Source organism: Phaenicophaeus curvirostris, chromosome 5 (genome assembly GCF_032191515.1).
Source record: "Phaenicophaeus curvirostris isolate KB17595 chromosome 5, BPBGC_Pcur_1.0, whole genome shotgun sequence".
Lineage (NCBI taxonomy): Eukaryota > Metazoa > Chordata > Aves > Cuculiformes > Cuculidae > Phaenicophaeus > Phaenicophaeus curvirostris.
The window spans coordinates 68,308,370-68,331,083 of record NC_091396.1 but is presented as its reverse complement, the minus strand read 5'-3'; the positions used below and the strand labels follow the sequence as shown (position 1 = coordinate 68,331,083).

Sequence of the window (22,714 nt, the reverse complement as noted above, 5' to 3'; positions counted from 1 at the left end):
CTCGCCGAAGGCTGCATGTGATGTTTCAGCCCAAAATATTCTGCTGATCGCTGCTATTACCACTTGAGATGTGCAAAACGCAAACCCTGAGAGGCGTTATCAGCAAAGCAAGCTTGGCAACCCTTAAATTAGCAACGTGCAAGCGTGTGGCATCTGCTTGGAGCTCCAAGTGCTGTTAATGACGATGGTTTAACGAGCCTCGCTCTGCCTTCCCGTTCAAGAAGAACGGCAGATGGTGTATCCTCACAACTCCTCGGGCCATTCCTCAGCACGTCCGGACAGCGGGAGGGTTGTTGGCACCGAGGTGAGGGGAAAGGGGCTCTTTGATTGACCATTTATTAGGATGGAGCTGGAGGATGAGACAGATGGCTGGGGGTTGTTGGAAGGGAACTCCGCTCTTGTTTGTTTAATTAGTCATCAGACAGAATGAAAGCTAAAGAGTGTTACGTGCAAACTTATAAGCGGGGAAACGGACCATTTGCATTTGATACAGGCCTTGTGAGGAACGGCTGAGAGAGCTGGGGGTGTTTAGCCTGGAGAAGAGGAGGCTGAGGGGAGACCTCATTGCTCTCTGCAACTACCTGAAAGGAGGTTGTGGAGAGGAGGGAGCTGGGCTCTTCTCCCAAGGGACAGGGGACAGGACGAGAGGGAATGGCCTCAAGCTCCACCAGGGGAGGTTCAGGCTGGACATCAGGAAAAAATATTTCACAGAAAGGGTCATTGGGCACTGGCAGAGGCTGCCCAGGGAGGGGGTTGAGTCCCCTTCCCTGGAGGGGTTTAAGGGACGGGTGGATGAGGTGCTGAGGGACATGGGTTAGTGTTTGATAGGAATGGTTGGACTCGATGATCCGGTGGGTCTCTTCCAACCTGGTTATTCTGTGATTCTATGATATATACGAACTGCTGGAAGAGACTTTGTGAGCATCATCTCATGGTTCTGCTCCTGCACACAGGTCTGGGCATTCCCAGGGGCTTTGGGCAGCCTTGATCTCCTCGATACCATTTTCCCCCCACCCAAGAACAGTAGGAATTGAAGCACATGCATTGCTTTTTAAGCCAAAGGGTGGACAAAGCCAGAGTTTTCCTTTCTCCAGCATCCACCACAGCATGTAGCCACCTTTGGGGAATGGATTTAGATTTAGATGAGGTTTTAGATGAATGTTTTGCTGTGAGGGTGGGGAGGCCCTGGCCCAGGTTGCCCAGAGCAGTGGTGGCTGCCCATCCCTGGAGGTGTTCAAGGCCAGGTTGGATGGAGCTTGGAGCCCCTGATCCAGGGGGAGGTGTCCCTGCCCAGGGGTAGGACTGGATGGACTTTAAGGTCCCTTTGAACCAACCCATTCTATAATTCCATGTTAAAATGGACGTGTGGACGAGGTGCTGAGGGACATGGGTTAGTGATTGATGGGAATGGTTGGACTCGATGATCCGGTGGGTCTTTTCCAACCTGGTGATTTTATGATTCCATGAAAACGTGAGGAGATCCAGGCACGAAAGGCAAACGCGGCTGGAAAAAGCAGGCATTGCTCCTTCTCCTCGTCCTTCTACCTCCAAACTGCCCGGGCTTTCCATTCCCTTCCAACCCAAACCATTCCCTGTTTCTATCCAAAACCACTTAGAAATAACCCCCCCTTTCCTTCCAATGCGACATTCCCAGGGCCATTCCCAACCAAATCCCTGCCGTTCCCTCGCAGCCCACTAGATGGCGGCTTCGTCCAGCGAGAAACTGGCACCCGGGGGGGGTCAGGGGCGGGACTTAAAGCAGGGGACCCTCTCCAGGTAGAGGGAGCCCCCCGAATTCCCAAGGGGCCGGTTGGGTGGGAACTGAGCATGCACTCAGCTCCCAAAAAGGGGGGAACAAGCAACTCCCCCTCCCATAGCACCCAGCATCCCCATTTAGAGAGGGGACAAGCACTTCCAGCATCCCCCATGCACCCAGCACCCCCATTTAGAGAGGGGACAAGCACTTCCAGCACCTCCCCATGCACCCACCACCTCCATTTAGAAGGGGGACAAGAACTTCCAGCACCTCCCCATGCACCCACCACCTCCATTTAGAAGGGGGACAAGAACTTCCAGCACCCCCCATGCACCCAGCACCCCCATTTAGAGGGGGGACAAGCACTTCCAGCATCCCCTATGCACCCAGCACCCCCATTTAGAGAGGGGACAGGCACTTCCAGCACCTCCTATGCACCCAGCACCCCCATTTAGAGGGGGGACAAGCACTTCCAGCACCTCCCCATGCACCCACCACCCCCATTTAGAAGGGGGACAAGAACTTCCAGCACCCCCCATGCACCCAGCATCCCCATTTAGAGGGGGGACAAGCACTTCCAGCATCCCCCATGCACCCAGCATCCCCATTTAGAGGGGGACAAGCACTTCCAGCATCCCCCATGCTCCCAGCACTCCCATTTAGGGGGGAACAAGCACTTCCAGCACCTCCCATGCACCTGGCACCCCCATTTAGACGGGAATAAATAACCCCAAAGCATCCAGCACCCAATTTAGGGGTGCACGATCACTTCCAGCATCCCCCATGCACCCAGAACCCCCATTTTGGAGGGGAATAAATAACTCCAAAGCACCCAGCACCCCCATATAGAGGGTGACAAGCACTTCCAGCATCCCCCATGCACCCAGAACCCCCATTTTGGAGGGGAATAAATAACTCCAAAGCACCCAGCACCCCCATATAGAGGGTGACAAGCACTTCCAGCATCCCCCATGCACCCAGCACCCCCATTTAGAGGGGAATAAATAACCCCAAAGCATCCAGCACCCCCATTTAGAGGGGCGACAAGCACTTCCAGCATCCCCCATGCACCCAGCACCCCCATTTAGGAGGGGGATAAATAACCCCAAAGCACCCAGCACCCCCATTTAGAGGGGGACAAGCACTTCCAGCCCCCCCCTACCCCCGCCATGACCCCAGTCCACTATTTAGGGGGGTCAAGCACCGCCCCCATGCCCCCAGCACCCAAAGAGGGGGTCAAGAAGCCCTTCCAGCCGCGTATCGAGGCGGCTCCACTCCCCTATTCCTACAACGGAGCCCCCCCCCCTCCCCAAACCCCCTTCTCTCACCCCGCTGCGTTCCCCCCCCCCCCCCCCCCCGGCGAGCCCCGCGGTTTCCCGCCCTCCCCTGGCCCCGCCCCCATGACGTCACCGCTATGCAAATGAGCGGCATGTGGGGCGCGGGGGCCCGGCGCGCCGCTGGGCTCAGTCTCGCGCCGCGCTCGCGCCCCACGTTTCCCCCCCCTTCCTTCTCCCTCCTCCCTTTCCCCCCTTTTTCTTCTTCTTCTCCTCTTTCTCCTTCTTCTCCCCCTCCTCTGTTTCGTTCCCCCCCTCCCCTCCCTCTCCTTCCCCGCCATGGCGAGGCCCCCCCTTGCCTCCCCCCCCGCCCCCGCGCCGCCGCCGTCCCCCTTCCCACCCGGGGCCGCTGTGAGTGAGGTGAGTGGGGTCTGGGGAGGGGGGGGGGACACCCCCAATTTTAGGTGGGGTTTGCTGACCAGGGGGGATTGGATGAGTGTAGCCCCCTAAACAGGGGGCTGAGTGCGTGGGGGGGGCTGGAAGTGCTAATTCTCCCTCCCCCCCCCCCCCCCCCCCAAATTGAGTGCTTGTCCCCCCCTAAATTGAGGTGCTGGGTGCATGGATTGGGGAGGCTGTTTGTTTACCCCCCACACCCCGAATTGGGGCGTTGGATGCGTGTGGGGTTGCTTATTCCCACTCTAAATAGGGTGCTGGGTGCATGGAGGGAGCTGGAAGTGCTTATTCCCCCCCTAAACTGGGGTGCTGGGTGCATGGAGGGAGCTGGAAGTGCTTATTCCCCCCCTAAACTGGGGTGCTGGGTGCATGGAGGGAGCTGGAAGTGCTTATTCCCCCCCTAAACTGGGGTGCTGGGTGCATGGAGGGAGCTGGAAGTGCTTATTCCCCCCCTAAACTGGGGTGCTGAGTGCATGGAGGGAGCTGGAAGTGCTTATTCCCCCCCTTAACTGGGGTGCTGGGTGCATGGAGGGAGCTGGAAGTGCTTATTCCGCCCCTTAACTGGGGTGCTGGGTGCATGGAGGGAGCTGGAAGAGCTTATTCCCCGCCCTAAACTGGGGTGCTGGGTGCATGGAGGGAGCTGGAAGTGCTTATTCCCCCCCAAGCTGGGGTGCTAGGTGCATAGGTTGGGTGCTGGACGCATGGGGGCTTGCTTATTCCCTCCCTAAATTGGAGTTGCTTGATCCCCCCTAGATGGGGGTGCAGGATGCATGGGGGGTTGCTTATTCCCCCCCTGAATGAGGGTGCTGGCTGCATGGGAGGGTTGTTTATTGCCCCTCTAAATGGGGGTGCTGGCTGTATGGGGAAGGGGGTGGCTGCTTATTCCCCCCCCCCCCCCCTTTAGGGTACTGAGTGCATGGGGGGTTGCTTGTCCCCCTCTAAATGAGGGTGCTGGGTGCATGGATTGGATGCTGGGTGCATGGGGGGTTGCTTATTCCCCCCCTAAGTGGAGGTGCTGGGGGTGGGGTGCTGGGTGCATTAGGGATCACTTATTGCCCCCCAAGCAGCTCTGGAGGTTTTGGGGGGCTTGCTGGAGGTGCTTATAGCGCCCCTTGGGACTGCTGGGTGATTGGAGGGGGGCTCAATTTGTCTTATTCACCCTGTCCCCCTCCCCCAGGGGTGCTGGATATGCTGACGGGGGACTTCCCCGCTTGCCTGGGTGCTGTGGGAAGGGAATTCTTTCTCTCCCTCCCCTGGAGTGTTGGATACGTTGTGGAGGTTCCTTGCTCCCCCCCACTACTGAGGTTCTGATGCCCTCGGGGGGGGGTACTGGGAGCCCTGGAGGAGTGCTCCCACCCCATACTGGGTGTAGTGGGAGGGGGTTCTTCCTCCACCTCCCCAATCCTGGCTTGGGGGGGGTTGCTCCCAGCATGCAGGGTGTCAGAGATGTCCTCATTTGGGGAGGCAGGGGGCCTGTGGTGCCTTCCTCCCCTCCTCTTCCTCCTTCCCTCCCTCCCACCCGTTTGACACCCCCTCTCTCTTGCAGGTTTGAGCCCCCCGCCCGCTGCAGCTTTGTTGGGGGCAGCCCCAGCGCTGGGGTTTTCCTGGTTTGGGCTTTTTTTTTGGGCCGCCCCCACTTTTCCTCCTCCCGTGTCTCCATCAGGGAATCCAGCACCGCACGGAAGCCAGAAGAGAGGGAGCAAAACCCAACCCAGGCTGCAAGCTGCGTCCGAAGCAAAACCCACCCTTTTTATCGCCCAGGAGATTTTTTTTTGTTGTTGTTGTGTTGTTGTTTTTTTTTTTTAATTTTTATTATTATTATTTTTGAATCCTGATCCCAGCCGTAGGGGAGGAAGCGGAGTCGGGGCGGGGAGGCTTTCCCGGTTATTTATTTTCTCCCCCCGCAGAGTTGTCTCCTCCGGCCGCCGGCTCACCATGATGTTTCGAGACCAGGTCGGCGTCTTGGCCGGTTGGTTCAAGGGCTGGAACGAGTGCGAGCAGACTGTTGCGTTGCTCTCCTTGCTCAAACGCGTCAGCCGGACCCAAGCTCGCTTTCTCCAGCTCTGCCTGGAGCACTCCCTGGCCGATTGCACCGAGCTCCACATCCTCGAAGGAGAAGCCAACAACCCTGGTAAGCAGGTTTTTCTTTGCTGCAACCCTCCTTGAGCGATGCTCTAATGCAGTTAAATGGCAAAAACAATCCACCTGAGAGCAGAAGGAGATTGGGGAGCCGGGGCTCCTGCGCTGCGTCGCGTTCACGGCTTCTTATATTTCATTTTTCAAGTGGGTGATGGTTAATTTCAGTTTGATTTTTCACAGCCAACTACTCCGCTCTATGGCGTGGTGTAACTCCAGTAGCTTGAATGATTGGTGGTTTTCTTTCCTCTCCCCCCACAACCCTCCCTTCCATCCCCATCCTTCCTCCTTCCATGCAGTTTCCTGTGAAATAAGTAAGTCAGGTCACGTAGAGTCTGGATTTTCTAGGCTTCTTTTGGGCAACGTGGCTTGCTTTGCTTTCTGCAATACGCAGCCCGTCGCTACCTTAGACAAACTGTTATTTTCCAAAGGTCTGGGCGGCCGGGTTATCCTATTTTATTTTATTTTTTTTCTGTTCCAAATGTGGCAATTCCTATTTCATCATTCAAATCCTGTTTGGACGCATTTTTTTTTCCTGCGGCTCTGAATACCCCGTTGTGTTTCAGTGGAGCTCTAAGAAAATACGAGCCGACTGGTTTGTGTTACAGAAAACGTGCGTGGCTGCAAAAAAAAAAAGTGAATTTTTTTTTTTTTTTGCTTTTATTTATGCACCATTCCGAGTTGCTCAACTCCGCAGAAGTAAACGGAGTTGGAGCAGGATGAAAACGGCCCCAGCAATGGGTGGATTACGCTGTGTTAATATGTTAATTTAGGGGGGTGTATGCGTTAAACGTGGATTTTTCCAAAGCGTGCGTGTGTGGCTACGCAGAGGGATGCGAGTGGCTTGAAGCAGAGTTCCTGAAATACGGAGTCTGAGGAGGAAAGGCAACAATCTGTCTATGAGTTGCGTAGTTTGGTTTTCCCAACCCTTCCAAAAACAGAAAGCAAAGCAAACTCTTCCCTTTTGTTTAAAACCCTGGGGGAACCCAGGAGCTCTCGCTTTCAGGGGCGTGTGGAAGCGGTGCCGGGGAGCTGCGTTTTGGGCTCGGTGGAAATCTTGCGGGCTGGCGGCGTCCGGATCCCGAACAGAGCCCCCAGTGTTGCCGGAGCGGGAGGAATGCAGGGTCCTTCTCCAGCTGTTCCCTATTAGAGCAGCGAGCCGGCAGGATTTGGCAGCTGCCTCCGCTGCCATTTGATGACAAGGTCCAGCGCAACGCCGTGTCCGACCCAGGACGGATTTAAGTCCTTCTGCAGGAAACCGAGCCTGGAGCTGCTCCGGCGCGATGGGATTGGGGGGAGCGAAGCTGGAATTGGCCGTTCCCTTATATAGCTCGCAGGAATGAGAGGGAGGAATGCTGCCGAGTGTGTCTCGGCGCGATGCTGCTGGTTTTATAAACAGCTGAAGGGCTGAACCCCATCCCTTTGGGTGGGGAGGCCCCGGTGGGGGCCAGGGAGGGAACGTGCTCTCTCAACTCAGCTGCTCTGGGAGAAACGTGCAGCCTCCCATCCTGGCCTGAGCGCAGGGTTGTTGCAATTCCCACTGCAAATCAGTGGGACTAAGATATATTTTAATTTTTCATTCAAATCGTGTTCCTGGTGGTAGCCATGTCTCCGTGGCTCATGGAGTGATTAGCAAGGGGTGGTTTACCTCCTGAAGGCAAATTATGAAGGAAAACAGCATTTTGAAGTCTTCCTAGCTTCGAAATCTGTGCGGTGGCATTTGCTCACTGTAAGCCAAGGTTGGAAACCGGGGCTTGGACCCTTCCCATCTCTACTCGTGCGAGCAATCCCTACTTGCCCCTGTAATCCCATTGACCTTGCTTGGCACCAGGATTTCTTCTGTGAGCAAAGCTTGGCATCCAGCCTCCTGCCTGCCCCTCAGTGCGTTTGTGGAGCTGCCTGTGCTTTCCCTAGTGTTCCTGCCAAAAATCGCCTGTTCCTCCGGGGCAGTTGTAACACTGATAGCAAAACTAGGATCTGTCGAGTTCCTCTTTTTTTTCGTCATCCAAACACCCTTCCACATGGCTTTCCCGTGGGTTGGACACATCCCTGCATCTCATGGAGCTGGACGTGCTTTTTCCGAGCCGGATCATCTTGTTGTGGTTGAGGGAGGAGTAGCTGAGGTTTGCAATCAACAGTTGTTAGAAAATAGCTTTTAGACCCCAGCATTTGTAAACCAAACTGTGTGTTTTAAATCGCTCTTATTCGGCGCCCATTTTGCAGGGTGACGTTTGTCACTTGCCTGGCAATAGAATCGCAGCCGGTTCCTCTGCAAAGCAGCGTTGTTATCTCACCTTGCATTGCTCTTTACGGATTGAATCCTGTTTCTGTAACTCATTTGGGCTCTATTCCCTCCTGGGTTGGGGGCTGAGCTGGCTCCCAGTATGTTTTCCTGATGTTTATTGCCTTGCAGGTGCCTCTCCAGCATCCCCCGTTGATGTCGGGGACATGGTGATGGTTTTGGGGTGCAAGGGACTGCGCTGTGACGGGGATGTGCACCTCACCACAGGAAGGATGTTGAGGCTCTGGAGCGAGTCCAGAGAAGAGCAACAAAGCTGGTGAGGGGGCTGGAGAACAGGCCTTATGAGGAACAGCTGAGAGAGCTGGGGGTGTTTAGCCTGGAGAAGAGGAGGCTGAGGGGAGACCTCATTGCTCTCTCCAACTCCCTGAAAGGAGGTTGTGGAGAGGAGGGAGCTGGGCTCTTCTCCCAAGGGACAGGGGACACGACAAGAGGGAATGGCCTCAAGCTCCACCAGGGGAGGTTTGGGCTGACCATTAGGAAAAAATTTTCACAGAAAGGGTGATTGGTCCCTGTCAGAGGCTGCCCAGGGAGGGGGTTGAGTCCCCTTCCCTGGAGGGGTTTAAGGGATGGGTGGATGAGGCACTGAGGGACGTGGGTTAGTTATTCATGGGAATGGTTGGACTCGATGACCTGGTGGGTCTTTTCCAACCTGGTGATTGTATAATTCTATGGTTCAAAGCGGGTGTAGGAGCTGGCTGTAAGAGGTGCTGTGGTCACCTTCTGTGGAGCACGGTTGAGATCCTCCATCTGGTGAGGGATGTCACTGTGACCTAAGCAGTGCTGATCTGAAAGCCGTGTGCTGGAGCAAGTGTCCAAATGGACTTAAGTGTTGGGTCCTCATGAGAACTGAGTTGTTTCATACACGCAGGACCCATTCCTTGCCCTAACCCCGTTGGGGAGGTGGGGAAACTTGAGCGTTATCACTAGTTCGGGGCCCCTAGAAGGAGGTGGCAGCCCTGCTGTGTTCCTTGGTGGGTGGGTACCATTCCTAGGAAGATCATCACCGACAACCGAGATCAAGAGTGGGCCCAAAGGGAGACTGGAGCGTGACCTCTTCACTGGCTGGTGGAGCTGGGCTCATGAGCCTTCAACTGTGTGGACCAGGCAGGGAGGAAAACTCCTCTTTACAAAGGTGTCCAGGTTGTTTCTTGCCTGGTAGACTCCAAATGAGCAATCTGCTGTGTGGCAGATGAGGGGGAAAACCTCAAGAAGAAAAAGAACTCTTTTTAACTGACATGGAAGAACAAATATATTTATTTTGAAGGAGTTTTATGTAGTTCTTTTCAAAGCAAAAGGATATTTTTTTGAAGTGATGAAGCCTCGCTCATTAGGGCTACAAAGCTGATGGGGCTTGGAGCCCTTGATCCAGTGGGAGGTGTCCCATGGCAGGAGGGTTGGAACTGGATGGGCTTTGAGGTCCCTTCCAACTCACGCGATTCTATGATTGCTTGAATATAAAAGTGAAGTAGAAGTGAGAAGCGACCACGGAAGGTGGTTTGAGGATGAATGGCTTGGCCTGCCGTGCATGGAGAAGAATATGAAAACCATGTTATCCGTGCACAGAAACAGAAATTTCAGGTATTACAGTGCTATTTAAAAGCCTGCTATAACTTCCTTCCTTCCTTCCAGCTTGGCCTTGCTGAGCGGCTTCAGTCCCAGCTGCTCAGAGCTGTCAGGACGTGGCGACCTCCTCCAAGCCGCTGGTAAAGGTCAGGCAGGAGCATGATGTGGCCTGTGGTGGGAGCAGGACCCATGGTTCTCCTGTGGCTGGGGCAGAGACACCAAGAGGTGCTAAGTGTAGCTGCTCTATGGGGTATGGAGCCAGTGAGGAGGTGGGACCTGCTGTATCCACAAAACCCAGTCTGGAGGCTTTTGATATTGAGCGCAGGATGCGGTTCTGCTCCCACCTGCTCAGGCGTCCCCTCTCTGACAGCCAGAGGCGTGACTGGAATTTTCCTTGGGACTTCCAGACTAATCCCACATCCCGTCCCACCAGCCCCGGCTTTGGAGCTGCCGTGATTTCCTTCCTCCTGCAGTTTCTGATGGAGATGGACAGAGACTCCTGTGGGTCCTTCAGGCATCTGAACACCCATCTGGACTTCTGGGAGCAGAGTAACGAGTTGAAACTCTTGCTTTTGAAGGATGAACAGCTTTCTCTGCTCTGTGTGCAGGACATGAACTGCTTCACATGTTAAGGCCAAAATCTTTATTTCATTTCGACAGGCTGTCAAGTATTCCAAAGAGAGCATCAAAATGACCCAGATTTCTCATCCTGGGAAGTGCTGGCCAGAGGAAGAGACAGGGGTTGCAGGGAGCGATGTCTTTAATTAGACTGAGTGATGCAGCTGGAAAAAATGGCCAAGCATGAAGGTGCAGCAGCTCAAAAGAGGGTTTGTGTGGCTGTGGGTGGGTTTTTTTTCCCCCAGCTGAACCAGCCGGTCTATTAAAAGGTATTACATGTTCCTGCAGACCATGTCTCTTATATCCTTAGATCCTGTGGCTCCAACCCTACAGCTGTTGCTGCCACCACAGCCGCAGTCTCCCAGCTCATCGGGAACCTGCTCTCCCTCTGCTATGTGAATTTTGCAGTTTACTCCTAGTGACCCTCACTGATGAGAGTCATCCCGGTGCCCGGTTTGAAGATGGTTTTCTGTTGTGTTTTTATTTTTCATGGCTTACTGCTCCATTGCAAAGCTGAGCTTTAGTTTAAGTGCCCTTGGGTTGCAGGAGGATGTTGCTGGGCTGTCCTGTGGCAGGGGCAGAGGGGCTGAGCAGGAGGAGGACAGGGCAAGGAGCTGAACCCCATGCTCAGTGGGAGCAGGGGGATGTTTTAAGTGCAATGCTGGATGTTTGCGTTGTGTGCTCCCTTTGCTCGCTTGTCTCTGCCTGGGGTTAGGTGTGAGCAGCTTTCCTGGTTCTGCTTGTTAAAACACCGTGAGCTGGGACTCTGAGATGGGGAGATCTGCTGAGAAGCCGGGCACTGGCTTCTTGTAACCTGCGGGCTGTTGCTTGAGCTGCTGCCGTGCTTCTAGCCCAGGTTTTGTTGGCAAACTTGAGGGTAAAAGCTATCTGTGCTGGGATTTCTTAGAGAATAGAAAAGGGAGGGGTACAGAGGCACAGAGCGATGTTGGCCAGGGCGTTTGAGCAAAGCTGCGTGCCTGTAGCTCTTGAAATGCAAAGATTTTTTTAAAGACACTTTTCAGAGTAGCTTTGTGCAGGCACTTCATGCTTGTGCTTAACCCTTCTGTGTTTTCTTTATTGGAGAGTGTAGGGAAAGGATGAGGAGGAACAGTTTTAAGCTGAAAGAGGGGAGATTGAGATGAGAGATTAGGAAGAAATTCTTCACGCTGAGGGTGAGGGGGCCCTGGCCCTGGTTGTCCAGGGAAGTCATGGCAGCCCCATCCCTGGAGGGGTTCAAGGCCAGGTTGGATGGGGCTTGGAGCCCCTGATCCAGTGGGAGGTGTCCTTGCCATAGGCTGGAACTGGATGATCTTTAAGGCTCCTTCCAACCCAAACCATTCCATGATTCCTTGATTCTCCTGTTTGCTTAAAAACACCATCCCTCGTCCTTCCAACCTGGCGATTCTGTGATTCCTGGCACGTGTCCCTTATAGTCGGAGAAGAAGGGAGAAGCTCCCCGTGGCTCATTCCAAAGCACCAGCAGTACAAATGGTGAGGTTTGCTCCACGGGGCAGAGCTGATGAAGTCTGGGTTGTTCAGGTGGCAGAGCTTGCTGGGGGAAATGCTTAAAACAGGTTAGGGGGGTGGGTAGGAAAAAGTTAACTGAGAACAGTGCTGTTTGCTGCCCAGAGCATCATGCTGGTGCAAGCAGATCCACCCACAGGTGGGCTTCTCTCTCCCAAAGAGTCTTTTCCACACTCCGCAGTGTCCTTTTACCATTTTGTCTTGTGCACACCTTGATGAGAGGCCTGATGTGTCAGGGTTAATTCCCCCGCTCGCTGCAGTTGGGAAAAGTCCCTCCGTTGAAGTGTGAGTAGAAGATGCAGAGAAGCGTTTCATGCCTCGTTGCAGACCTGAGCCTGAGATTTCTGCCTGGACCAGCTTGTTGTGCCTTGATTTCTATCCAAACGCTACCCTTCCGTGCAGACGTCTTGTGTTTTGCGCTTGGAAATGTGGTTGAGATGAAGTTCTCCCCACCAGGGAGGTTGTATGTGGGAGGGAGGGACTGCTCGGGGCACGGCAGTCGGGATGCAGATTGGTTGGAGCGGTCAAGGATAGCGTTTGATCAGGAGCTAAACAGGAACCACCCACCGAGCCATCAATTAAAATAACCTCGTCTGCAAATACGCTTATCTCCAAATGAGATTAAACGGATGAACGGGAGAAAGTGCTCTGCTCGTACCGGGGCTGTTGCTGGTGGATGATCATCTGCGTGGTGACATCCTTTGGTGTGTCAGACCTCAGCGTCTGGACGGAGCCGTGTGTCCATCTTGCCATTTGTATTTTACACGCTTACGTTTGGGCCACTGGCTTTTAAAACAGCTAAAGTTTCCCTGGAGCAGTTGGTGAAAGTATCTGTGGACCAGGAGGTTCACGGTGCAAATTCCCATCTTCCAGCAGTTTCTCAAGCCCTGGCCCTTCTTCTCATCTCCCATCAGAAAATACCATTAGAATTTAATTTGTGGACCATGAAAGCAATTTTTTTTCCAAGCTGGGAGTTATGTTTGTAATCACTGTGAGTAACCGAAATAGTAATTAGCGTGAACGCTTACTTTATTTTAAGATGCATTCGTCAGTGCTTTAGCTCTCCAGCTTGGTGCTTGTGTCTAATATTACTGCAGATAACTGTTTGAAGAAAGGGCACCCCTTGTGTTACCAACAGCTCCTCAAGGGCTGGATCCACCAAAAAAGCTGGTGTACAACAGCGGCTGCTGGTCTGTATTTTGGGGTTCCCACCTGATCAGCCCACATCTTGCATGACTGCAGTGCTCTGGTCCTGAGAAGGAGACCCGGGGATATGCAGAGGTCACCACTGAGCACGAGTTCAGCAATGGCAAACAGCCACACCGGTGGCTTTCCATCTTGGCCCCAGGAATTGCAGATGAGGTTGGATTGAGCAGATCCGTTCCCAACTTTCCACCTGTGTGCAGCTTCCTCTTCCGCAGCAGATGCACTGAGTGGATGGGCAGGGTCTCATCAGAACAGAGGAATTGTTTCTCTGTTGGAGAACATGATGCTGGCTTTTTTTTCGTTTGTTTATTTTTGGAAGGGGTTTATGGGTTGTGTTTCTGCATTGGGAGGAGGGGAATTTCCTCTCCTGGAGCAGAGGGCTTGGGATGATCTTGCCTCACCCACCGTGTGAAGGTCGTGTGATTCAGTCTGCTCTAGAAAACAACTCAGGGACCAGCTTCAGAGGCAGAACCCTGATGTGCTCCATGCCTGGCAGGAGTTGGCTTTCCACGCAGGAGGCAAACCTGTCTGAGGTGTGAGCAGATGCAAGGAAAGGCTTTATCAGTGCAGATAACCCATCTGATGCTGGGTTCGAAGCTTGCGGCTTTATTTGTGGTGTCTCCGTGGTTGGTTGTCTTGTAGGTTCTGGTGAAGGTGTCTGAGCTGGAACTTGTGTTTCTGACCGGGCTTGGTGAGTGGCTGTGTGGGGCAGCACCTCCTCTAGGGCTGACTGGGCTCGGGGCTCCTGTGCAGGGTAAGCCAAGGCTCTGCCTGCTCACTGATGAAGTCTGAGGATTTCTGACCTCTGAGCTGAGCCTGGGACGGTAACAGAGAGCTTTGTTGCTGTTTGCCAAGTGTCAGGTCCTGCACTTGGGTCAGAACAACCCCGTGCAGCTCCAGACTTGGGGAAGAGTAGCTGGAAAGATGCCTGGCAGAGGAGGACCTGGAGGTGCTGGGTGACAGCGACTGAACATGAGCCAGCAGTGGCCCAGGTGGCCAAGAAGGCCAGTGGCATCTTGGCTTGGATCAGAAACAGCGTGGCCAGCAGGTCCAGGGAAGGGATTCTGTCCCTGTACTCAGTGCTCGAGTCCTGGGTTCAGACCTTGAAGGGCTGGAGCACATCTGGAGAAGGGAACAGTGCTGGAGAAGGGGCTGGAGAACAAGGGTTCTGAGAGGCAACTGAGGGACCTGGGGCTGTTTAGTCTGGAGAAGAGGAGGCTGAAGGGAGACTTCGTCGCTCTCTGCAGCTTCTTGAGAGGAGATTGTAGAGAGGTGAGTGTTGGTTTCTTCTCCCAAGCGGCCCCTGATGGGATGAGAGGAAATGACCTCAAGTTGCACCAGGGCAAGTTCAGATTGGACATCAGGAAAAATTTAATGAGGGAGAGGGTTCTCAGGCCCTGTCAGAGGCTGCCCAGGGAAGTGGGGGAGTCCCCATCCCTGGAGGGGTTTAAGAAACAGGCAGACGAGGTGCTGAGGGATCTGGCTTAGTAGTGGATAGGGATGTTTTGACTCAATGATCTCAAAGGTATTTTCCAACCAAATCACTCTATGGTTCTATGAAATACCTTTCTCAAGAAAGAGAGGAAAAAAAGAGAAGGAGCTCTCTGTAGCTCCCTGAAAGGAGGTTGTAGCGAGATGGATGCTGGTCTCTTCTCCCAAGTTAGAAGGAAAATGGCCTCAACGTGTGCAGGGGAGGTTTAGGTTGGATATTAAGAAAAATTTCTTTCCTAAAGAAGAGAAAGAGTTGTGAAGCACTGGCAGAAGCTGCCCAGAGCAGTAGTGAGATCTCCATCCATAGAGGTATTCAGGAAGCTTGTAAATGTGGCGTTTGGGTCATGGTTTAATAGGCACAGTCGTGTTGTGCTGATGGTTGGGCTTGATCTTAGAGGTCTTTTCCAACCTTTATGATTTCATGATTCTATTCATTCTGGTTGCTGCCCTTCGCAGCCATTTCCAGGCATTTGCAGCGGTTGAGCTGTAGAGCAAAAGCTTTCTTGTATCGTAGAAAAACAACCAGTGAGTTCGAAGAAGACTTTCTCCTGTGCGTGCCACCACGCTCGGACAAACTCATTGTCCTTTTCTATTGTGAGCATGGGGCTTTCCATTATGGAAGATACGGCTGGATGGAGTGATGGCTACACACCCAGGGCTGAGCCAGCCCCTGCCGCAGCCCCGAAGAGCCTCCCCTGACATTTGCAGGAGCTGGACATGGCCCAGCGTGCTGAGCTATCGTGCCCGAGGATGTTATTTTACTTAAAGTAACGTTAATATTGCGGGTGTCATCTGCAGCTTTGCTCTGCTCTTTGCTCTTGAGCGAGGCCGCCCTGGAATGGAAGCACGGGGCGCTTTAAAAAAATTCTCTTCTGTTACTGATCCTCGCCAGTAATTCATTCCAGATTTCTTTTTTTCCTTTGGTAAAACTTATTTCAGACAAACCACAAACCTGCCTAACTTTTAACCAGTTAGTTCTCCTCCTTGCCTGGTGGGGAATGGGTTTGTGTTGTGTTTGGGGTTTTCATTGTTGTTGGAAGAAATCGAGTGGGTGGATAAAACCGGGTTTAGCTTGAACTATTTTAAAACTCACTTTCCATGCCACCACTTTTTTCTTTTTTCTTGTTTTGGTGTTTTCAAAGAAGAAAAAACTGTGAACATCACAGATGGGTTCTTCTTGTCCTTGGTTTTTCATCGTTGTCCCCCTCTCTCTGTCCCTTGTCTGCGATGGGAAGTGCAGAAGGAAGAAAATCGGGAGAGAGAGGTGGGCTTTTTTTTTCCTCCACAACTTTTGTTGTGGAGAAACTTGGCTGCTGTGACATTTGCAAGCAGAACATCGTGTTTCTGCAGCAGCTGTGGTTTGTGTTCGTGCATTTCTTTGGTTTTCATAGTTTTCCTGTTGGGATATTCCTCTTGTTTCTCACGCAGAGAACATCAATGTGATTTTTCTACCTTTTCTCTGTGTGTTCCCCTGTGTGCTCAGATTGCCCGCGGGGTCAGCTTGATTCTGGGTAGGTATTTTTAAAATCGTACAGTTCCAAAGAAGTGGATTATGTAAAAAAAAAATACAAAGTCTCTAGGCTGTTTCCCTCCAGATAACGTGGACGTAGATGAAATGCTGACTTATAACTACCTGGGTGACCTTTTAAGATAAGAATTGTTATTGACTTGTGGTATCATGTTGAACTGATAAGAGTTCTTTTTTGAAGAGGAGGGAAAAAAGCCCCAACAACCCCTTCAGTAACCATAACAACTTCCTTGGCAACGCAGGGGTAGCTCACAGCTCTTTACGGACACTTGTACTGGGATCTTAAGGGCAGCCCATTGAGGATCCCAGCTGACCACCCCTCGTGGGGGGATCTGGGAAACCTCTCTGGAGCTTCAGGTTGGTGCTGCGAGGGCTGCACAAAGTCACTTGGCTGCTCCTGTTACTGTCTGCCCCTAGATTTTCATCATCTGTAGGGAATCTGTTCAGCCTGGGGAGGAGAAGGCTCCGAGGAGATCTTATAGCGACCTTCCAGTACCTGAAGGGAATCCAAGAAAGCTGGGGAGGGACTGTTCACAAAGACTTGTGGGGACGGGGGACAGGACAAGAGGGAATGGCCTCAAGCTCCGCCAGGGGAGATTTAGGCTGGACATTAGGAAAAAATTCTTCACAGAAAGGGTCATTGGGCACTGGCAGAGGCTGCCCAGGGAGGGGGTTGAGTCACCTTCCCTGGAGGGGTTTAAGGGACGGGTGGACGAGGTGCTGAGGGACATGGGTTAGTGTTTGATAGGAATGGTTGGACTCGATGATCCAGTGGGTCTCTTCCAACCTGGTTATTCTATGATTCTATGGTTCCATGATAGGACGAGGAGAAATGGGGATAAACTGGAGAGGGGCAGATTTGGACTAGACACAAGGAAGAATTTCTTCACGGTGAGAGTGGTGAGACATTGGAACAGGTTTCCCAGTGAAGCTGTGGCTGCCCCATCCCTGGAGGTGTTCAAGGCCAGGTTGGATGAGGCTTGGGCAGCCTGGTCTAGTGGGAGGTGTCCCTGCCCATGGCAGGAGGTTGGAACTGGATGATCTTTAAGGTCCCTTCCAACCCGAACTATTCTATGATTCCATGAATTTTAGCTGGAGAGCTGTCCTGGGGCTCAGTCCTGTGCTGCCGAGTCCTGTGGGGTGGGAATGGGTGCAAGAGGAGAAGGTGCTGGGAGCAGCAAGGATGCTTGTGGAAAGCAGGATGCTCTTAGTGGTCCTGGCTTAAGAAGTGAGTAGGCAGACAAGGAAGGCTCTTCCCTGCTCTTACTGTGAGGAACTGGCTCCCATCTCTGCACTTCAGTGGAGGTGCCAGCTCCTGTTTTGGGGGTTTCTGACAGAGTTAGAAGCCTAATGTGGACGTACACGTACCTAAAGGCTTCCTTTGCTCAGGTGAGCCCTGCTTGTTGTGTTCACACATGCTCCTGGGGTTGCTGTCAGATTAAAGCAGAATTCACACGTGTCCTGGGGACTTGGTTACCTTCTGTTATCAGGGTTTGCCACTGAGGTTGTTGGAGCTAAAGAAACCTGACTGTGAGCAAGTGTTTTTTTTCGCCACCAGCTTTTCTTCTCCCTCCCTGTCCCTTTGCGCTTGGCTTCCCTGCGTGTCATGGGCTCGTGTGTCCACGCTCGTGGCTTGCAGGTCAATAAGCACAAAGCAGCCCAGGAGATCTGAAAGGTGAAGGGTTGGGCCTGATAAAACAAAAAATACTTCGAATGTCTTAGAATTAGGACTAGGAAAATAAAATCCATTTGAAAATATAGCAGCAGAAGAGGCAAAGGTGTGCAACTCGGTGTGTTTGTTTAGAAAATCAGTTACTTAGACCTGCTTGGTTAAAAGAGACATGGCAGTGGCATCGGTTCTTTTAGTGATCGCTCTTAACGCTGAGTAAAGGTGTCTTCTCGGACTCCACTCGCTAACCTTTCATCACATTATTCTGAAGCAGTCAGTTGGATGCTGAATGCTTTTTGTAGCAGATGTCAAATCTCGGTCAGCCAGAGAGCCTTTATAAATAAAGGTGTCTGCTTGTATTCAGGCATACGTGGATAATAGCTGCTGTAATTCAGCTGCCCGGCTCGGCTCCCCGGCTTTTATAAATGACTGATCACAGATTCCACTGAGACTGAGTATTTAAAGGGATGGAGCTGCTAAAAGTGGTCTCTGTACTAGTAAATATAGCGAGGCTCTATCCCCGGGACAGGTGGCCGGCATTGCCCTCCTTCCATTGGTGCCCTGGGTTTATATTTCACATAAAGCAAATGTTGTATTAATAAAACTTCTGTGGTTAGATTGCATTAAAATTTTTGCACTCAAATCTTTCGGTTTGTAATTTATTTATTTTTTTCATGGGAGCGGGTAAACACTCGGAGATCTCTCTGGAGAAGCCACAGCAGCTGGAGGATACTGGTTTCTCTCTATGAAGTGGAGGAATTTCATCAGAGGAGCTATTGTTCTGCTGTGTTCTCAGCATTTTGGCAACTGTTCTTTAGATTAACCCTACAGAAAGGGGAGGGTGAGCTTTGCTGGGTCTGAAATAATTGCAAAAATGTGGGCAGATGCTTTCGCATTGTTGGAAGTCGATACTGGTTGGTAGTGGGGAAGCGTGATGTGGGATTAAGGAACGAAGAAGCCGGAGTTCTTTGAAGCCTGAGTCTTTAAATCCCTCCTCAAGCCAAACTGGATGTTAGCATTGATGTTTGGTTGTTTTCTGTTTTCGAGAGAGTTGTGAAGCCCTGGCAGAGGCTGCCTGGGGCAGTGGTGGAGCCTCCAACCCTGGAGGGGTTCAAAAAGCGCGTAGACGTGGCACTTGGGGACATGGTTCAGTAGACGCAGTGAGGTTGCTCTGCCACGAGCGTAAGGGTGTATTGCCCATCTGTGACCCGGAATGGTCCCTCACAGGAGATCAGGAGGCAAAACCGGAGCCCCCGAGCAGTGGTTGAGGAATGATGAAGCTCCTCACTCACCATCCAGCAGCTTCTTTGCTTCCAGTGTCTGCAGAGCCAGATCCTGCCCACAGCTTCACCACTTTCCAGCTCCGCGAAACATAACTGAGGGGTGATTTTTAATCTAATGTGCATATTTTTGGTTCAGTTTACCCATACAATTATATTAATTTGCTTTATTATAAGCAAAGAGATTAAAAATGCCTCTGGCAGAGAGGATTAAAAACTGGTAATCTCACTATTAAGAAACACGGGATGCTTTAGGATTTCCTTTCTAGGTGTGCAAAGCTCTGTAACACAAGCAAATCTGCTCCTTTGTAGTTGCATTTTTCACAGGGAGAACTCATTAAAGCTAGCGTAATTGTTTAAGTAAATGAGAAATGAATTAATTTAAGATATAAGAGTAAATCCGACCACATTAAAGCAGTAGGCATGATTTAAGAGCTTGGTTTTGGTTTGTTGGGGTTTTTTGTGTGTGTGAACCTGGAGCAATAGTGTTGCTTTACCTTTTAAAGGATTTAACAACTTGCTCTAATTTTCTTTTAATGTTGCGGCGCTTAAAAATAATGCAAGGTCAGACCGAGCGTAACTAATTCCAGTCTGAAAGCAGAGGGTAGCGCCTTTCTCAATAGACTTACAATTAGTGGAACTGCACTCATGCCTTTGAGAGGGACGTAGCAGGAAATGAGACTGTTGGACTCTGAGTAAATAAAAATATGTGCCTGAGATTTCTTTTTTTTCCTCCTCTTTTGAGCGAGGAGGAGGGGAACCCCATAAAAGCTGAGGTTTAATTTAATTTGGCTTGCTTTCATGTGTGCTGCTGACTCGATGACTCATGGCAGGACGTCAAGACGTGGTGAAGGTGTCTTTGCATCCTTCATCTGCGGCTGACAAACCCCTTCGAGGGTGCTGTCTTTTGAGTCCTCACCACTTGGTTTGTCTGGGTTTCCCTTTGGCAGGATCCCAAGGATGATGAGAGCTTTTCTCCTGCTGTCTGGGGGTTGGTCTGGTGCTGCTGCATGAGCTTCACTGCTCTGTCCCAGCCAGGCTCTGGGCTTCTGGGGGCCTTGCTAGTTTGCAAATCCTCTTGTTGTACCATTAAGAGTTTTTGTGAAGGAATTTCTTCAATATGAGAGTGGTGAGGCACTGGAACAGGTTGCCCAGGGAAGTTGTGGCTGCCCCATCTCTGGAGGTGTTCAAGGCCAGGTTGGATGGGACCTTGTGCAGCCTGATTCAGTGGGAGGTGTTGCAACTGGATGGGCTTTAGGGTCCCTTCCAACCCAAGATACTCTATGATTTCGTGAATATTAGCTTCATCATGGCAAAAGCTGCCCCTGGCTATTTTCACACAGCTCTTGGTGTGCTGGTCTCCTGCACAACAAGAAGCCCAAAGCGTCATCCCACTTTTCCTGCAGCCAGCCCTGCGTTGTGCCTGTGGCCAAGGCACATCTTGCTTTAGTCACCTCATCTTTGGGGATCCTGCAACCTGTCCCAGCTGTGGCGCTGCTCGTGGGGATGGTGTTAATGGCAGAGAGCTGTCAGCGTGTCACCTTAGTATTCCAGGTGATGCTTGGGGTCCTCTGCTGCCATCACTAGAGAACCGTTTCACAACTTGTCCCTTACTGCATGTGTTCATTTTGCTTTCAAAGCCTGGAGTGCTGCCACAACCCCTGTGTTTCCCTTTTTTTCCTGTACATTGAGGTCTCCTGTTGCCGGAGGTGGCTGGGAGCCTGGTGATCCCTGGGCGTTGTCGGGGAGCTCCCATGCCCTTGCTCCTATTTACCTTCCCTTTCCTTGCCCAGAGGGACAATGTAGAGGTTGCTGGTGATCACAGCAAGCGTGCTGTTTGTTCCCAAGGGGATGCAGTGAGGACATTTCATCTTCCCTGGAGGTGTTTAAGGCACAGATGGACGAGGTGCTAAGGGACATGGTTTAGTGTTTGATAGGAATGGTTGGACTTGATCATCCAGTGGGTCTCTTCCAACCTGGTGATTCTATGACATCTCCCATTCCCACTGACTTTTCCCCAGTTGGGGCTGTCGGGGAGCCCCGGGGATGCCCCATCACTGCTGGGGTGCAAGTGCCTGGACCGCTCTGATTCTCCTTTGCGCAGGATGCAACCAGCACCCTCCCGTCCCCCTTGGTGCCAGGTGGAGCCCTGCCAGCAGCACCAGACCTCCCTGGACATCACCTTCCTGCTGCCAAATGAAAAGCATTTTCCTTTCTTTCTCTCTGACCTTCTATGCCACTGCCCGGCCTCAGGGAGGGAGATGGGGCTGCAGGCATCCCTCCAGCCCTGCCCTGGCTGGCTTTTATCTCCCTTAAAATGTCTGCACGCCCTGGTTTGCAAATACAGTCAGCTCTGCCTGGCTCCCTTGAGAGTTTCTTTTTGTTGTTAACTCCTTAAGGGCCCTGGCTGGTCCAGCGTGGGCTGGTGTGGGAGAAATCCCAGTGTGCTCCATGTTTGTGCTCTTTTTTTGCAGCAAAGCCTGCACGTTGCAGCTGCCAGCAGAGAGGAGAGCAGTGTTAGTGACGACAGAGATCATGGAATCATAGAATGGTTTGAGTTGGAAGGGATCTTAAAGATCATCCAGTTCCAACCCCCCTGACGTGGGCGGGGACACCTTATCCTGGGTCAGGTTTTTCCAAGCCCCATCCAACCTGGCCTTGAGCGCCTCCAGAGAGGGAGCATCCACAACTCTCCTCCTCAGGACCTGTTCCAACAGTTCCATATCCTTATGGTGAGGATTCCAGAACTGGACACAGGACTCCAGACGAGGTCTCACCATAGAGGGGCAGAATCCCCTCCCTCACCCTGCTGGCCGTGCTTCTTCATATGTAGCCCAGGACACAGTGGCTTTCTGGGTTGCGAATGCACATTGGCAGCTTATAGAATCATAGAACCATAGAATAACCAGGTTGGAAGAGACCCACCGGATCATTATGCTGAGCTTCTCGTTCAACCAGCATCCAAAGTTGTTCTCCTCAGAGCTGCCCTCAACCACGTTGCCCCCCAGCCTCCATTGAAGCCATGGATTGCCCTGACCCAGGCGTAGGACCTTGCACTTGGCCTTGTTGAACCTCATCGGGTTGACATAGTCCCAATTCTCCAACTTCTCCAGGTCCCTCTGGCTGACATCACATCCTTCTGGCGTGACAGCTGCCCCACTCAGCTTGCTGTAATCGGCAAACTTGCTGAGGGTGCCCTTGATCTTGCTGTCTGTACCATCAGTGAAAATATTAAACAGCACTGGTCTCGTTACGGACCCCTAAGGATGAAAAGAGAGGAAAAGTTAATTTAAGATGTGAGAAAGTGGCCTGGGTCTGATTTGGGCATATACTGATAGATCTGCTGTCGGTGCTGAATAACTCAATAAGGTGAAGAATGCAGCAATATCTAAAATTAAATCTGTTCTTAATTGCTGGGTTATAAATGGCAGTGTTTTCTCCAAGTGGGATTAATTTATTATATTTAAATTACCGACGGGGGACTCGGCAGCACAAACCCCACTGTACAATAATATGGTGCTTCCAAAAGGTGTGTTTGGCCTTTGTAACACGCAGTACAATCCAACAGACCAGAAACTATGTCAAAATACTGTTAAGGTGGTAATTAAAATTTTAAAATAAAAACCCCTGCAGAACAGATGAGTACATTCCAAATTGTGACTTTTCAATGAAGCTCTTTCATAAAAAACATTCTTTCTTGCCAAAACAAATTTAAAGGCATTTTTGTAATTTCTGGTGGGGAAAGGAGGAGTGTTTATCCAGCCTTTCGTGTTGCCTGGGCTTTTTCACTTGAATTTAAGGAGAGAAAAAAAGTGAAGAGCTGGTGCAAAAAGAGGTATTTTATATGAAAATGCATTAAAAGCCTTGTTCTTGTCCTTCCCCGAGCGCTGCGTGAGCTGGAGAGGGATGTGCCT

At 51.7% G+C, this 22,714-nt stretch overlaps 1 protein-coding gene across 4 annotated transcripts in view; it reads left to right on the top strand.

The window, feature by feature from the left end:
• The first annotated feature begins 3,308 nt into the window (after positions 1 to 3,308).
• SAMD4A (sterile alpha motif domain containing 4A) overlaps positions 3,309 to 22,714 on the top strand; it is a 124,507-nt gene continuing 105,101 nt past the window's right edge. The window contains exons 1-2 of one of the 4 annotated variants that reach the window (XM_069856818.1): positions 3,309 to 3,450; positions 5,030 to 5,614. In XM_069856818.1, coding sequence (XP_069712919.1) covers positions 5,419 to 5,614 — 196 coding nt within the window. In that variant the 5' untranslated portion in view covers positions 3,309 to 3,450; positions 5,030 to 5,418. The remainder of the gene's footprint in view (positions 3,451 to 5,029; positions 5,615 to 22,714) is intronic. The other 3 variants (XM_069856819.1, XM_069856816.1, XM_069856817.1) reach the window with 3 other exon arrangements.